The sequence below is a fragment of the Lutzomyia longipalpis genome, chromosome 1, assembly GCF_024334085.1.
Source record: "Lutzomyia longipalpis isolate SR_M1_2022 chromosome 1, ASM2433408v1".
NCBI classification, from domain to species: domain Eukaryota; kingdom Metazoa; phylum Arthropoda; class Insecta; order Diptera; family Psychodidae; genus Lutzomyia; species Lutzomyia longipalpis.
This window is the reverse complement of record NC_074707.1, coordinates 25,373,006-25,389,029: the sequence shown is the minus strand read 5'-3', so window position 1 is coordinate 25,389,029 and position 16,024 is coordinate 25,373,006. Positions and strand designations below refer to the sequence as shown.

Below are 16,024 nucleotides of genomic sequence, written 5' to 3'. Positions count from 1 at the left end.
ACCTTAATGAGGATTGACGTACATTGTGCAGAGAGAATCGATACCTACTTGCTGAAAACTATTTCCTATAAGTTTCTTGAAACGTATACCTTTTGTAAGTGTATCGATTGTGTATGTAGTTAGTCTTATTGTTTGTCTTGGACATAAAATCCATTATTAATTGTCCATGGCAGGCATTTGGTACAATAGAGGTCCTATTGGATTCACCAACATACTACATTTAATATCCAACACCATGTTAAAGGGAGGCAATGTTTTCTGTTCACGTAGAATCCTATTAATATTTTATCACGTAACTTCCTAGAAAAATATATATTTTCGTGTGCGACTACAACAATATTTATAGACGGCAGAATAACTGCCTCTTGGATGGGATTAATAATCAAATTGATATTTTTATTTTTATGATATTGCCAATGGATTTATTACACTATTCATATTATATGATTTACTTTTAATTGATTTTTTCATTTGGTAGGTATAGGTCTACCTTATATCTACGCAATATGAATTTCTTAAGTCCAGAGATCCAGAGTCAAAGCGGCATTTTGCAGAGAGTAGAATATTAGTTGGTATACCACAATCGTGGCATACCAAGTATTTTCGTTTTTCTAATATCCCTCTATTATTTTCTTTTAATTCATTTAATATTTTATTTCATTTTCTACAAAATTACAGTAGTATTTATCCATTTTACCACTCTCAAATACCTACTGCTCTGTATTTTGCAAAACACAAAACTGACACAACAGCAAAACACATTCATTACGCATAAATACGATGATAGATATAACGAAGGGGTTTGTAAATGCATTCATTTAACAAGCAATGTTGCAATTTATAGCCTGCACACAGAATTTAATTACATCTCAAATGTATGCTAATCAAGAGGGTTGCTTAGAATAAATCAAAGTCACTTCGCCTTGTGTGTGGTTATATTTCATGAGATTGCCCATAATTTTGGCCCATCCACTTGATTATAAATGCAGGAAAACCGATCTTCAATCTATTAATGGAAATCGAATAGATAATGGTACTTCATGTCTCTTTTGCTTCCCAATAAACGACTGATATTCCACGTAAATTAAATCGAAATCGTCCTCAAGTGTTATCTGCTATCCACCTCGAGTGGATTAATAAATGTTCTTCGGGGTGTTACTAAACGACAATGGCCTTTTAGGTCGGATTATGGCCTATTTGATGTATGAAAGGAATAACTGGTGGTGGATATTCTTCTGTACACCAAAACGATTCGGTGTGGGCAAGTAAACTAAAATTAATCCATAAATGGGGGTGACTATAAATCAATTTGTTGGAGTATTATGCACCTGGCATTTTCTGGATTTTCTGGGTTTTATTGTATGACCCCACCCTCCTCTCAGCGGAAATGGGATCTCGTTCCAATTTATCCACTCTGTGGTAAATCAGCACATTTACGTTTAGGGACGGTGTATTGAATCTGACATCAACGATTTGTTATGCGTTTTACGGGTTTAACCTCCTCATCCCTTGTGGGCTTTGTTTTATGTTATGTCATAGTTTGGGTGTTTGGACTACACCCGTAGTGTTTCCCACCCAATTTCTATACATTCAGAAATAGATCGAAAATATTATGGTTTAAATGGGGGTATTGTCATTAAATTGAGAGAGGTTTTTTTGTTGAAAATATTCTTCACAATAAAATAAACATTTCTTAGTCTCTCAGACTGCAACATATTGAAGAAATATTGAAGAAATCAAGTTAATTTTATTTGTATGAAATTTTATGTTGTACATTTGCAATCTATGGTGAACAATGATTTTTTATGGATATTATGTCCTGAATAGTTTTAAAAAATATAGTATAATTTACTTTTTATTATATTTTGAATGATTATAATAAATCTAATATTTTACTGGAAAGTTTTTTAGACTGTAATTATCTTTGTAATTACTACTTTAAAAAAATAAAATGTGATAAAAAATCGACTTACATAAAGATCTTTTTTTTCCGATTTTCCTTTATTGATTGCAAAAGTGTTATACTTACTATCCTAAAAATCAATGGAAAAGAAGAATCCTTGGCAAAAAATATGAGTATAATTTTTAAATTGAAATCGACTTATGGCACTGACATTTTCATTTACGTCACGTCACTTACATTATTACACAATTTCAGTTAAAATTAAAATATATTAAAAAATTTCCACTTTATTTCGCCTTCATTCGAAAATATTGAGAGTATAAAATATTGTGAATGCATATGTGTCCATGATGGAGATGCTTTTGCTCCATTCCATTTTCTGGCTTATCTCAAAACATATGAATTTTTTACGTGATTGTTTGTGGATAGAAAAGTTGTCATGCTCTTTCAATGGGGTTTTCTTGTGTTTCTGACAGTTTCTTTAATCCCACCCCACGCTTCAGCTGTGTATATATGTGTGTGCTTTCAAATTGTCGCTGGCGAAATCGTAAAAAAGGCGCATATATAGAAATCCAATCATAAACAGCCACAGTACTATGTATAGCCCTCGTACAGTTTCTTGTATAGCAAATGGATAAAGAATACAATCGTTTTATTTTCGTAGCAATCAAAATTTATTTATTACACTGTCTATGGATTTGTCATGGTATATTGGAGATGTTACACTGATGGGCGAAAGTGTTGTGGAAAGAGCTACACCATTTCGAAAACTTTTCTTGAGGATGCGAAAACGGCTCATATAGAGCCCATTTAGTCTGTGTTCAAGGGGTTTACAAAACTGAAGGTCAAGAACTGCATTTTCAGCAAATATTCTCGCTGAATAAAATAGGAATACATATCATAAAATTTTATTTCACTAGTGCGAACGCAATGAACATTTTGTCTAAATAGCAATTAAGCATTATATTTTCACATTGAGTATAATATTAAAAAAAAATATTTAGAAAATAAGAAAAATTACACATTCATGGTTAACTTTAGTTTGAAATCTATTATACAGTCGTGCTCTCGTGGTAGGACCGTCGTCAAAATGACTTCTTCGCGGTAAAACGGCTTCAGAATGAAGTATTTTGCCTTCGCAGTGGGACAATTAGTACTATTGGAAAGGTAGGATACTAATTGTCCCACTGCGAAGGCAAAATTCCTCATTCTGAAGCCGTTTTACCGCGGAAAAGTCATTTTGACGACGGTCCTACCACGAGAGCACGACTGTAAATTAATTACTAATTTAAAAAAAAAATCATATATACGGTCTTATGTAGCTAAAATTAAATAAGAAAACGTAGAAACATAACGAACAAGAATATAGTTAGATGAGGTAACAATTAACCACCATTAACCCCCCGGATATGCTTGGGTATGTAGCTTTCGCATCTAATCTTCAACGTCATCACAACTTCTTAATGCTTCTTAGCCCACATCTGTCTGCACATAGATTGTCGGATTGTGAAGCGAAAAACAGTCCTTCTCGTATCCGTCCTGGATGACCGTCACGCCTGGTCAAACCCTAACCCTGTTTTCTTAGCACGGAAGTGGGCAGGAATGTGGGTGCAGAAACAAAACGACCCTAGAGGCATTTGATTTACAATACATCATGATGAGCTTCTTCACCATGGGACGTGGACTATGTTCGGATGGAGATCATGTGGAAGAATTCCGCACTATGTGTACACAATGAAGATAGATAAATAATAAAATGGTGCTAAAAGTGTCGTTCATTTAATATCTGGTGACAGGATATGTGACGATGAAGAATGGAACGCAGATCCTCTCTTTTCTAAGCGGTATATGTCACTTTCAAATGCAATTCCCTTTATGATATTTATCTATGATATTTATTCAATATTACATAGGCAGACTAAATATATTTTTATGTGTATCCATCTTTCTTACATGCGGGTAGCTTTTTTTGGGGTGGAAGGGGGAAGGAATGAAACCGAGAGTCGGGCACATAGCAATGTTTTGATACATTATGTACAAACGCCAGATCGTATAATATGAAATGTATTTTTTATGAGCAGAGTGGGTGGCAATTGGTCCAAAGGGATACGTCTTGGTAGAATGAAGACATTACATTTGAGGGTGTTTCGTTACTTATATAAAAGTATAAAACTGCTGGTGCATATCATCACTTTATTTGATTATGGGAAGATCAGTTTACTCTATGCTTCACCATCTTTTGCAATGATTGTTTCCCTACAAACTCTCTTAACTAGTATTTTCATAACATCACTCTATGCATTGACTATATAAAATTTTCATGAGATTTTGTCTGCTTTCAACACATCAACCCAGAGATATATAAGAACAATAATCCTTCTCATATGAGATGTTCCTCCCCAGTAAAGGTTAATGCCATAGGAGGTACCTCTATTCATCACAGCATCTGTAGGTATAACATTTTCAATGAGAATATTCTTGTATTAAAATTCATGACTCTTACACTGTTTACAAAGAAGTCTCAACATAATTTGCTTAGGTTTATATATACATATGTAGGTATAAGACAACGTCTAAAAACAGACAATTGTCAATTTATAGCACTCACAGAAATGTACGGGCTACATTTATTTTATAAAACATTCATATTTCAAAATTTACTACTAAACTTTTTTTAATTTTCTCATCTTTCTCTTCAAGGGTACGAAATGTTTTTTCCTCCAAATAGGTACCTATATATATAAAATTAGTTAAACATATGCTACACATAAAGTATGGAAATATTTTTACATTTCTTATATAAAAATTTAAAATGTAGGAACCAATAGTCAATAACTTATGAATGATTCTAAAGTAGGTACACAAAAGTAATACAATACCTATCCAGAGTAATCATGTATGGAGGAAACATTTAAATATATACCTACATATGTATGTATGTACACACGTTCACTTATATTTCATTGAACATAATAAATAATAGGTAGGTACATGGCAGGTATTTAATAGACGGAAGCTAATTCCTTCTTCGTACGAAAAATCCAAATTGAATGGTTCTCAATATGATTGATAAAAAATATACCTGTACTTTACTGATATAAACACCCGTATTATATCATAATTTGAAGAGGAATTGTACACGTCTGCAAACAATACCTTAGTTATGATTTATATTTTCTGTCATCGTGGAATTATGGCCAATTAGTGGATATTTTGGTAAATAGACTATTTCGCAGTGTTTATTAAACCAAAATTCAGAGAACAAACATATTGTGTGGGTTCATATTATATAAATATATATATATATATATATATATGTACATTGTGTGGCATAGGGATTCCAAAACCACACGTCCTGATAGGCTTCTGTGGCTTCTGTTTGCCCACAGTTGAGCTTGGACTGATTGCGACTCAACAACAATCACTTATTGATTGAACCACTTGGCTTGTTGGTCCATATTTACCCAGAGGTACCCAATGTGCACACACTATTTGGCTTCGATATCTCCCAATATTTTGATGACAAATCATATCCATCACTTTTTATGGGATACCCAATACCCCAAGAGTCCCGTCCAACTTGATAATACACATAATGTACATTTATTGTATACCCCATGATGGGGAAACCTCATGGTGCCACCTCCACATGTCGGGCGTGAATTTCATGCATAAATCCAAGATTTATTGTTTTTCTTTTGAGAAGTGGCCGAGGTGGTGAATTTCAGTGGCATGTTAGGAATGTAAGTGTAATAAACACTTATATACTGACGAAGGGTGTGCTAAGAGAAGGTCGAGGGAGGATTGATAGAGTTAATGTTCTTAGATAGATATACATACGTACACACATATTGGCTCTGCCCCTCCGACCTAATATGCTGGGCCTATATATGTACATAATATAAGAAAATACAGCTCACATGAGACGACCTAAAGGTGGGACTGGATGAAAATGGGTGGGGTGTGTTATATATGGGGATGTGGCAGGATAGAATAAAGGGCTCTTTGAAAAATGCCTACAGGGCTTGTGCTTGACACCATAAATCCGATCACACCACAACCACACACTGCCGCAAGTGAGGAAGCGGGCAATATCCACGAAAGCTTAGCGAGCTTTCTCACCGTGGTTGGGAAGAGTTGTAAAAAAAATAAAAGAAAGAACCATATAATGAAACGGAATTGCCATGTGATGGTGTGTCTTTGGTTAGGAAAAACAGAATTTTTCAAGCGGAAATACCTCCTAACTCCGAAAATTGTTTCTAGGAAGCACAGCCCGAAGTAAAAGAAGGAAAAAAAGTGATTAAAATTTACCAAAGTGGAAAACACATTTGATTGGAAATGGTTCTTTGTCACCAATTGCAATGTCATCGAGTTGTATGCTCCCGAGCACCGGATGGTACTATCATCCACCCGGGTACTTTACACAGCATTCCATTTGACTCACTTTGGACCATTAGTCAAAATTAAATCTCGATAGCCGGCTAATGGCACAAAAATTACACCCAAAATTGCTGGGAAACAATCGTATATATAGGCGAATATCTGCCGCCCATTTGCATTTCGGATTGTGAATTTTTAATTTTGAAATATTCACGAAATATAGTATGGAAATATAGAGATTAAATAGAATTTAATATCAACGCAAATTGCCGACACTTTCTCATAACTCTACACAGCTATAAAATATTACTTCATTTTGGACATAAAATGTATGGCGTTCGGTACAAAATTCTAATGTGAATGAAAATTAAATTTTCATATTCATAAGTATATTGTACATAGGTATACATTTACCTACTCACATGTAGTACTTATATTCTAGTCATAAAAATGTTTATATCATGAAATATGTTATCTAAAATATTTTTCCGTTTTGCATAACAATAAAATGTATTTTTTTTATTATCATGTCAGGGCAGAAGGGTCTATTTTACACATAGTACCATCATGTGTATATACTTCATAGCTTTCAATTCTTTGACTACCCTTTCTAGAAATGTGACTTAATGAAGACGTCTTCCTGGGAGAATGTTCCATTTACCATTTTTTGAACATAAGAAAAATATTTCGCATTGGAATTAATTTTTAAGTCAACAAATTATGTAGGACTTGAAAAACACAAACGACCAAACTCAAATCAGAAACTTTAGAAATTTTGTGGATAGTTACAATAAAATTCAGCAAGGAGGAGAGAAAACTTTCTTTGATTCATACTGTTGATAAAGAGAAATTTGGTGCCAATTAAAAATATATTTTGGTTTGTACTTTAGTTATAAAGTAAAAGACAGGGTAAAAGACACACATCTCTAGATTATTTTGAAATTTTCAGCATTGTTCTTGTGGTGTAATCACAAAGTATAAACAAGAAGAAAACCACGTATAAGTAAATACTAAGCTGTCTTGTGCAACACTGTCGGTAGATTCAATTGATTTTCCTATTGCTGAGATTTCTTGTGCTTCTCTATTGTTTGACGATGGGTGGTCTTTTCATTTGCACCCCTTGTCGTTGACTTTCAACACTTGATTGAAAGCTTCAGACGCAAAAGGGCGCCAGGTCGTCTTGTGGAGAAATAATCGTTTGCAACATATTGCTTGGTAAAGAAAGTTTGCGTGTTTATTGGAGCAAATTACCTTCTTCTACTTGTATGGAACTTGTATAGGGAATAAAAAATAAACATTCATCCTTTCACTTCTCTCATTTTTTTAGCTGTGATTCTTTTTTTTTCTATAACGTTTGCACTTTAAATCTCCACCCTTTTTATCACGACCAATAGCAACACCTTTTCTATCGTTTTATCACTTCTTTGTTTTTCTTTTGTTGCTTGAGAGTAAAAACATGGTTGAACTATATATATATATATTTAAGAAATAATCTTTACACAGGGGCCGTAGCCATATAGTGTACAATAAATTACAATGAGTATCGGAATTACAATAAAGTAGAAATTATCCAGAGAATACTGGATTGATTACACATGTCACCCATTATGGGAAAAATTAAATACAATGGTTTTGTCTTACTTAAATTAATTCATAGATGCCTATCCTTTTTACAAAATTCATAATACTTTTACAATTTTTTATATCCAACATGAGTCTTTCCAAGGAATATTTCATACAATCTCTAAAAATATGAATTACAGTTATTGTTACATTATTACAAGATTCACACTTAGGTGCTTCTTCCTTAACCATCAAATGTCCATGTGTCAATCTAGTATGACCCGTTAGGAGTCTATTAAGAATGATTCTATCTTTCCGATTAAATGAAGAAATCTGACTATTAAACAATTGTAAAGTACAACCAATTTTAGCCAAGCCTTCACTTTCATAAATTCTATTCCATTCTTTCTGGGTCAATTCTTGTATTTTTGGCTTCAGAAATTCGTTTATGTCCCTTGGATAGAGACTTTCATCATCCACTGTGGTTTTAGAGATAGCCTCTCTAGCCAAAGCGTCTACTTTTTCATTACCTTGGATTCCAATATGACTTGGAACCCAAATAAATTTAAGTTTAGGAAAATTCTCTATTATATGATCTCTTATACTTAAAATTATAGGGTTTAAATTATCTATATTAACAATGGCTTGTAGAACAGACATACTATCGGAGATTATTACTCTATCTTCATTAGTGTCCCAAGGAAGTTCACAAGCTTTCAGTATTGCTTTTGCTTCTGCAGTAAAAACAGTACAGAAGTCTGGAAGTTTTACTTGAATATCTAATTCCTCAACTGAGATATTTACCCTATGAATAGCAAATGCTACTCCTTTATCAGTTTTTGAACCATCCGAATATATTTTAACGTAGTTAGAATAATGAGAGATTACATTTTCAAATTCAGATCGATATTTAGCCGCAGTAGTGTTTGACTTCTTAAACTTAGCCAAAGAAAAATTTATAACGTTTTCATTAAATAACCAAGGAGCAAACCTAGGTGGAGAGCAAGATAGAAGATTTGAAACTGGAACATTTAGTGAAACAATTTCTAAATTTGTCTTGAAAATAAAAGGAACTGGTTTAACAAATTTCAAACTATTAATTTCTTCAATTTTTAAAATATCCCTATTGCCAGAGATGGCTTTAGCAAGATACTTTATATTGATTTTTTGTCTTCTGATATCTAGTGGAGTAAAATTAGCAACTGCCATTATACTATTAATGGGTGAAGATCTAAAGGAACCAGTGGAACATCTTAGGGCTGCATTTAAAACAGGATTGACCTTGCTTAAAATTGTTTCCTTGGCCATTCCAACAGCTGTTGCTCCATATTCAATTCTACTACAGATAAGGGCTTTTGTTATTCTTACCAATTGATCTTGATTTGCACCCCAATTGTGACTCGAAAGGTTTCTAATCAATTTTAATTTATTTAAAAGTGAGGATTTAAGTTTTTTAATATGAGCATCAAAAGACAATTTTTTATCAAATATGACACCAAGAATTTTTATATTATCTACAAATTTTATTGAATATTGACCCATATAAAGAGTTGGATCTTTACATGTTGGTCTATGACAAAAGTGAATACCAACTGTTTTTTCCGGAGAAAAGGTGAAGCCATTAAGACTAGACCATTGCATGATATTGGTTAAAGCATTTTGGAAATTATTTACTAGAAAATCGTAGTTAACATCCGAGGAAAAAATCAACAAATCATCTGCATAGAGTAAAAACTCTATTCCTGGCGTTTTTGAAAATTCTTTCGTTACACTGTTTATAGCTATCAAGAATAGTGTGACTGACAAAGAACTTCCTTGTGGAACTCCATTATGCAATTCAAAACTGTTAGAATGTACATTACCAACTAAAACTTGAATTTTTCTATTTTTCATAAAATTGTCAATGAGAATTAGTAACTCTCCCCTCATTCCCCAGTCATATAGCTGCTTAATAACTATAATCCTCCAGACTTTTTCATAGGCTTTTGTAATGTCAAGGGAAACTGCAATAGTATGTTTACCTAGCTGCCTGTTTACAGCTATATAATTTTGCAAATAAGTGACATTATCTGCTGTACTTCTAGCAGATCTGAACCCATATTGTCCCTCAGAAAAAAGACCATGATGTTCCAGCCACCAATTTAGTCTTTTAGAGATCATTTTTTCTAGAATCTTAGAGGTACAGTTTAAAAGAGAAATAGGCCTATAACTTTGTACATACACCGAATCCTTGTCAGGTTTAAGTATAGGTACCACATTAGCAACCTTCCAAGTATCAGGAAAGGCTCCACTCTCCAGGATCCTGTTATATATCTTCAAAAGTGCTATTTTAGCAGTATAATCAAGATTTTTTAGCATATTATATGTGATAGTATCAGGACCTGGAGATTTACCTTTAGCTCTATTCAAGCATGAATTCATTTCTTTCAAAGTGAAAGGAACATTCAGCATAGAAGAATCAGAAACTTCACTAGTGGTATCCGCCAGCGGAGTACTTTCCAGTAAAAGTTTCCTATTCCACATGATCGCATTATTTGGATCATCCTTAGAGTTCTCTTGAAAATACGCAGCTAGAGAGTTACTGATTTCGAAAGGGGATGTGACAAGAGAATCACTAATCCTCATTTGACTAATGCTCTGAGTAACATATTTTCCACAAATCCGATTAATTTTGTTCCACATATCATGAGATGATGTGTTGTCATTAATGGTTTGAATATAATCTTGCCAAGTCTTTTTTTTAGATGCTAAGGATGCTTCCTTAACTTGATTTTTCAAAAGTCTGTAATTTTGTTCATTTTCATCAGTGAAATTTAGACATACTCTTTTATATGCTTTTCTACATTCTTTAACCAATGATGCAATATGATCATTCCACCAAGCTTTTTGCTTCCCTTTTGGTTTAGAACTAGTTTTAGGAATCAAATCATTAGCTACAGTTTGAATAGTTTCTGTAAATGTCTGTGTTGCTTCTTCGATGCTCAAATTATCTAGTGGAGGAAGCAATTCTGCCACTTTTATTGCAAAATTATTCCAATCCACATCCTGCTCTTTCCACCTTTGTCGCCTATGTATGTCTGGACCAAAAATCAATTCACTAATTTTAATCGGAAAATGATCACTAGAATGATATGAATCTAGTACTTCCCAATCAAAGTCATTAAAATTTTGTGCACTGCATAAGGCCAAATCAATACACGAAAATGTTTTATGCCCTGGGTGAAAATAAGTTGCTTTACCCTTATTTAGAAGAACATCTTCATTATTAAGGAATACCTGTTCAAGAATTCTACCCCTAGCATCATTCCTAATTGAACCCCAAATCTCATTATGGGCATTAAAATCTCCAACAATAATTCGAGGATAAGGAATTTGATCAAGAAAACTCTGCATCGCATTATAGGTCAACTTGAGGCTAGGTTTCAAGTAGATTGAACAAATTGAGAACTCTCTACCTTTAAAGATCACCCTAATGGCTACTGCATCTAAATCAGAGTTAAAACTTATTTCAGAAAACATGATGTTTGTTTTCTTTGATACACAAATAGCTGTTCCACCCGAAGAGGTAGAGTTTTCGTTTATGTTTGCAATGACATTATAATCTCTGAGCTTAGGCTCATCATTAATTCTTAAATGAGTCTCTTGAAGACATATAAAATCCGGATTTTGATCACACACTATTCTTTGAAGGTCAAAGAAATTATTATAAAAACCATTAATATTCCATTGAATTAAGATCATAAAGAATCAGAAAACTAAGAATGATTAATTTAAAGAAAAAAAGAAAACTTAATAATAAGCAAATTAATTAACTCTGTGTGTGATCATAAAAAAATAAAAATTAAAAATTAAATTTCATTATCAACCAAAATATTCAACGCATCTTTGATTACTGTTCCTGTAGAAGGAATATTTGAAATATTACCGGTGCTAAGGTCATCCTTAGCACCCAAAGAGGTGTCTCCTGGGGAGACACCTGAAGGCTTTCCATCTCTTGAAGATCCAGGAAGAGCTATATCAGTCTCCATCCTATCTGACCTCAAAGATTGTACAAACTCCGACGGGGGGAATCCCACCCCGTTAACTCCAGTAGTCGCAGACTTGTCTTGCTCGTAGCCTGGAAAAACCGTCTTTCCTCCAACATTAATCCGCTTCCGCAAGTTCGTGGCTTTAGATTTAGCCACTGTCTCTGCAAAAGACAAGTCCATACTCCTTGTCCTCATGTACTCCTGCTTGGCTGCGAAGTATGAGATCTTCTGGGTGGTCTTTATCTTCATAATAGCAAATTCCTGCTTGAAGATGGGGCACTTCCTGGACCATGAGAGATGATCCTCTCCGCAATTTGCACAGGCATGTGCATGAACGCAATCTCCCTCATGCTCATTGTGCAAGCACTTCGCACAGATCTTCTTTGCCATACGACATTTATCCATAAAATGCCCGTACTTCTGGCATTTGAAGCATCGCATTGGATTGGGTACGAAGACCTTCACCTTGAGAGGGTAATAAAACGCGTCAATGGATTCTGGCAACTTCGGCGAATCGAAGGTCACAATAAATGTGCCTGTGTCGACCATTTTTCCTCCCTCAACTTTCCTCTTGATTGCATTCACATCGGAGATGTTGAATGCTTTCAACTCCTCTTTCAGCTCTGCGAGAGGAATATACGTCCAATCGTAGCACGCAATTATCCCCTTGCATTTATTCATCGACGGGTGCCATGAAATCTTGACCGATTTTCCAGCCAAGGTCTTCAAATTGAGAAGCTTATCCGCTTGCTCGTCCGACGCAATCTCAATAAGCAGCGATTTACCCTGCAACAGCGGTTGCAAACGCTTCACCTTCCCCACCAACTTGCTGATCTCTCTCTTCACCTTGAACACCGAGAGCGCTTTCATACTCTCACCATCATCACTTCTCTCAACTACCAAATAGCGCGGGCTCTCACTCTCTTCTCCTCTCCCAAACACAAAAATGTTTCTATTCCTTTTGCTCTTCTGTCCAGAGTCCAACGGAGGGAATTCTGAATCCGTTGCCGAATTCATCCCCCTCTTACGGCCTGCGCCAATCGGCGCTGCCGCCATCTCACTGTCCTTTTCTCTCTTCCAGGAATTAAAAATTTATTAGAATTCACCAAGAAAAATCAACTCTCTTCAAACTGGAAAAACTGTGAAAAACCCTTCACTTTTCTTCTATAATTTATCTTAATCACTCCACAAAGCTTTCAAAATTGTTCGATGTTTGAATTATCAAAAAGATCTTATTTATTTCACCTCGAAATGACCAAATTCAAAATTAATATGAGAGAGAAAGACAAATGCGACTATACACTCTCGTGACTAATTTGGAACCCTGGTTGAACTATAAGTAAACCTTTGGTTTAATAAACACACGTATTGATCGGGTCTGACGCCACTATCTGAAGAATTGTCCGTCATATATAGCTTTAGTGTAGTAAGTGCAAATGGGTAAAGTCCAGTTTATAAGCTGCTTTTAAGTATAAAAGATTATTTATAGAGAAATGAACAGTGAAGCTCTTATGGAATTTGTATTGACTAAACAGGAAGTTGCACTTAACTTTTTCATCATGGTCCCTTAAATCCCACGAGCAGCATTCAGATATTTCCCAGCTAAATGAGTATGCCATATTGTTGGAAAAGTAAATGGGGAAGGGAAATGCATTTACCAAGGAGACATCCTCTCGAAGGATATCTGGGTCTATATAAAAAGCTCAACTTGAAAAATGATAAATGAACATCTAGGCTGAGCACGCATATAATCATCAATTATACAAACACTCACAAGGATGCTCTTCTCTCCTCCTTATGATGCTCATGAGGGAAAAACTTCAACCATATAGTCCACCACTTAAGGAGTTTCTACATACGTATACATACAGCACATTGAGGTGAAATTCTCTATGCGAGCTTTTATAAAGAATAACGTATACATAATAATAATGTCTCGCTAACGGACTATTTATTATCGTTAGCACACACGCGAGGCAGAATCTCGAAAGCTCGAGGTATAGCAATGAATATATATGCAGGTACTATAAAGTATAGGTATAGAGATATTATTGGAGTGGCAAATAAAGCAGTACAATATGTAAGAACAATTCAAAGGAAATCCCACAAGGAGGAAATCCGTATTCTCTTCATATTACACATTTTGGATTTGAGAAGCTTAAGTGGGTACCTCCACTACTCCACTTGACTTTAAACAATTTTGGATTGCAAAGGCAAAGTGAAGTGTTTCGTAATTACAGTAATGCTGGGACAAATATAGCGAGAACCCCATCAGAGAGGGTGAGAAACTGAAATTTGTGAAAATACACGACTATTTTGAGGTCGGGGATGAAAATTAACTTACTATATTATGCATCCACGAGAAGTTTATTCCAATTGCAACACTTAGATTAGTTTATTCCCTAGCCGCCCTGAGTTGCTAGCAATGAAAAGTAATTTAATTCTGTTTATATTGGCACTTAATTACGTACAGTCATCATTTGTTAGAATTTGAAGTACGATAATTGGTTTGCTCAGGCAGTCTATCTTTTCTCTAGCTAGATACATAAAACATCGCCTGTTGAAGACGAGACTAATTGCATCCAGCTCTTGCATAAAAATTTTCATTCCTCACAAAATTGGTAAGTAGTATATAGGTACATAAATGTATGTTGCTCACAAAATCTCTCGAAATTTGTATTTAAATATAAGAGTACCTAATAATATAATGAATACAATCAAAAAAATGCAATTATGATATTTTTTACTATATACAATTAGCTAAAAAAAAGATTTTAAAAATAGTATTGAAGCGTCTTAATGTTTTTTTTCTTAGGTTCTCCAATAGATTTTGTAAAATTTCCTGATATAAATCGAGACCCGAGTGATTAAATCGAGCATTTCATGTTGTAATTCTAAGAAATAAAGCCGCTCACAAAAGAGATTTTTACGATAAGGTATCACGCAAGGAGAACAAGTTAATGGATACTTACGTATGTAGCATAATTCAGCCATTGACACGTGATATCCATTAAAAGACTCCATTCTGTTATACGTTGAATGTACATAAAAGGACTCATTTTAATACATTACTGTAGTTTGTACAACACCGTGTGAATAGTAATGAAATTTGTGACATTTTATCAGGAAAATATGGAAGAAAAGACTATGTGCTGACACAATATAAAAATCAATATGAAAATAATCAAAGTCAATGCCATTCAACCCTATCTTTCATTTCTTTGCCAACACTGACAGTGTCTGTCTATTTGTCAATTTATGGCAGAAATATATTAGCTAAACTTTATGACTTGATTCCACATCACTGATAAACTTTGCCACTACCATCACTATGAACCATCGGGTGATGCAAATAATTTTCCGAGGAAACATTTTACTGTTCGCTTGAAAATTTTGTGGTCCATAAAAAGATAAAGCTGCACACTGGCTAATTATTTTCCACGGCGAGTCACATTCATCAAGAAATGTGAGTGAAATAACCCCATTATGCGGAGTGCAAAAATAATCGCTTGTGCCATTTGGAGCAAACCGTGTCAGAGTCTGTACGTAAATCACTTGTAATGAATTGTACGTAAAATAACAAACTCAATTAAATAATATGTATAAAAAGGAAAATATGAAATATGCACTCTCCCTAAAAAAGTTCACGTGGAAAAACTTAGTTTATTTCAATGATAAAATTAAATTTTTCTAATTATTCTGCTATAAATGCGAAGATCTAGCTAAAAAATTAAATGTTCATATACCAAGATCAATATTGTTCTATATTTACAAATTTTAATTATGCTTCTTTACATAATTACATAAAGCAAGAATTCCCTGTTTGATTATAAAGTTGACAAGTAATCAAACAAAAAAATATCAATTAATTATTATATCAGATTATTCAGCACGTGAATATTTTTGTGAGCTTTGGGACGTTATCACACTCAGCTATTATACCCAAAAATATTAATTATAACTAAAGTATGCATAAGCACAGACTAAAATCAATAAATCAACGGAAATCTGTATATCTCATGCATTCTATAAAATGTTCGTATATTATAAGTTGCAATAATTTAAATTTAAAAAAAACTACATCATTTACCAAGCAATGTTAAATTCGATAATAAATCAACTTTTATTACGCTGTTATAACACAATGTAC

The 16,024-nt window shown here is 34.0% G+C and overlaps 2 protein-coding genes across 2 annotated transcripts in view; both read right to left on the bottom strand.

Annotated features, from left to right (window-relative positions):
* The window catches only part of LOC129797441 (uncharacterized), a 109,133-nt gene that overhangs the window by 81,130 nt on the left and 11,979 nt on the right, over positions 1 to 16,024 (bottom strand). The window lies entirely within an intron of this gene.
* LOC129796824 (uncharacterized) lies at positions 11,695 to 12,930 on the bottom strand. The gene has a single exon (XM_055838968.1). The coding sequence runs from the start codon at positions 12,928 to 12,930 to the stop codon at positions 11,695 to 11,697; it is 1,236 nt and encodes a 411-aa protein (XP_055694943.1).

What these genes read in the sequence shown, in the direction of transcription:
- LOC129796824 (XM_055838968.1), bottom strand. Translation starts at nt 12,930, where the DNA reads ATGGCGGCAGCGCCGATTGGCGCAGGCCGTAAGAGGGGGATGAATTCG.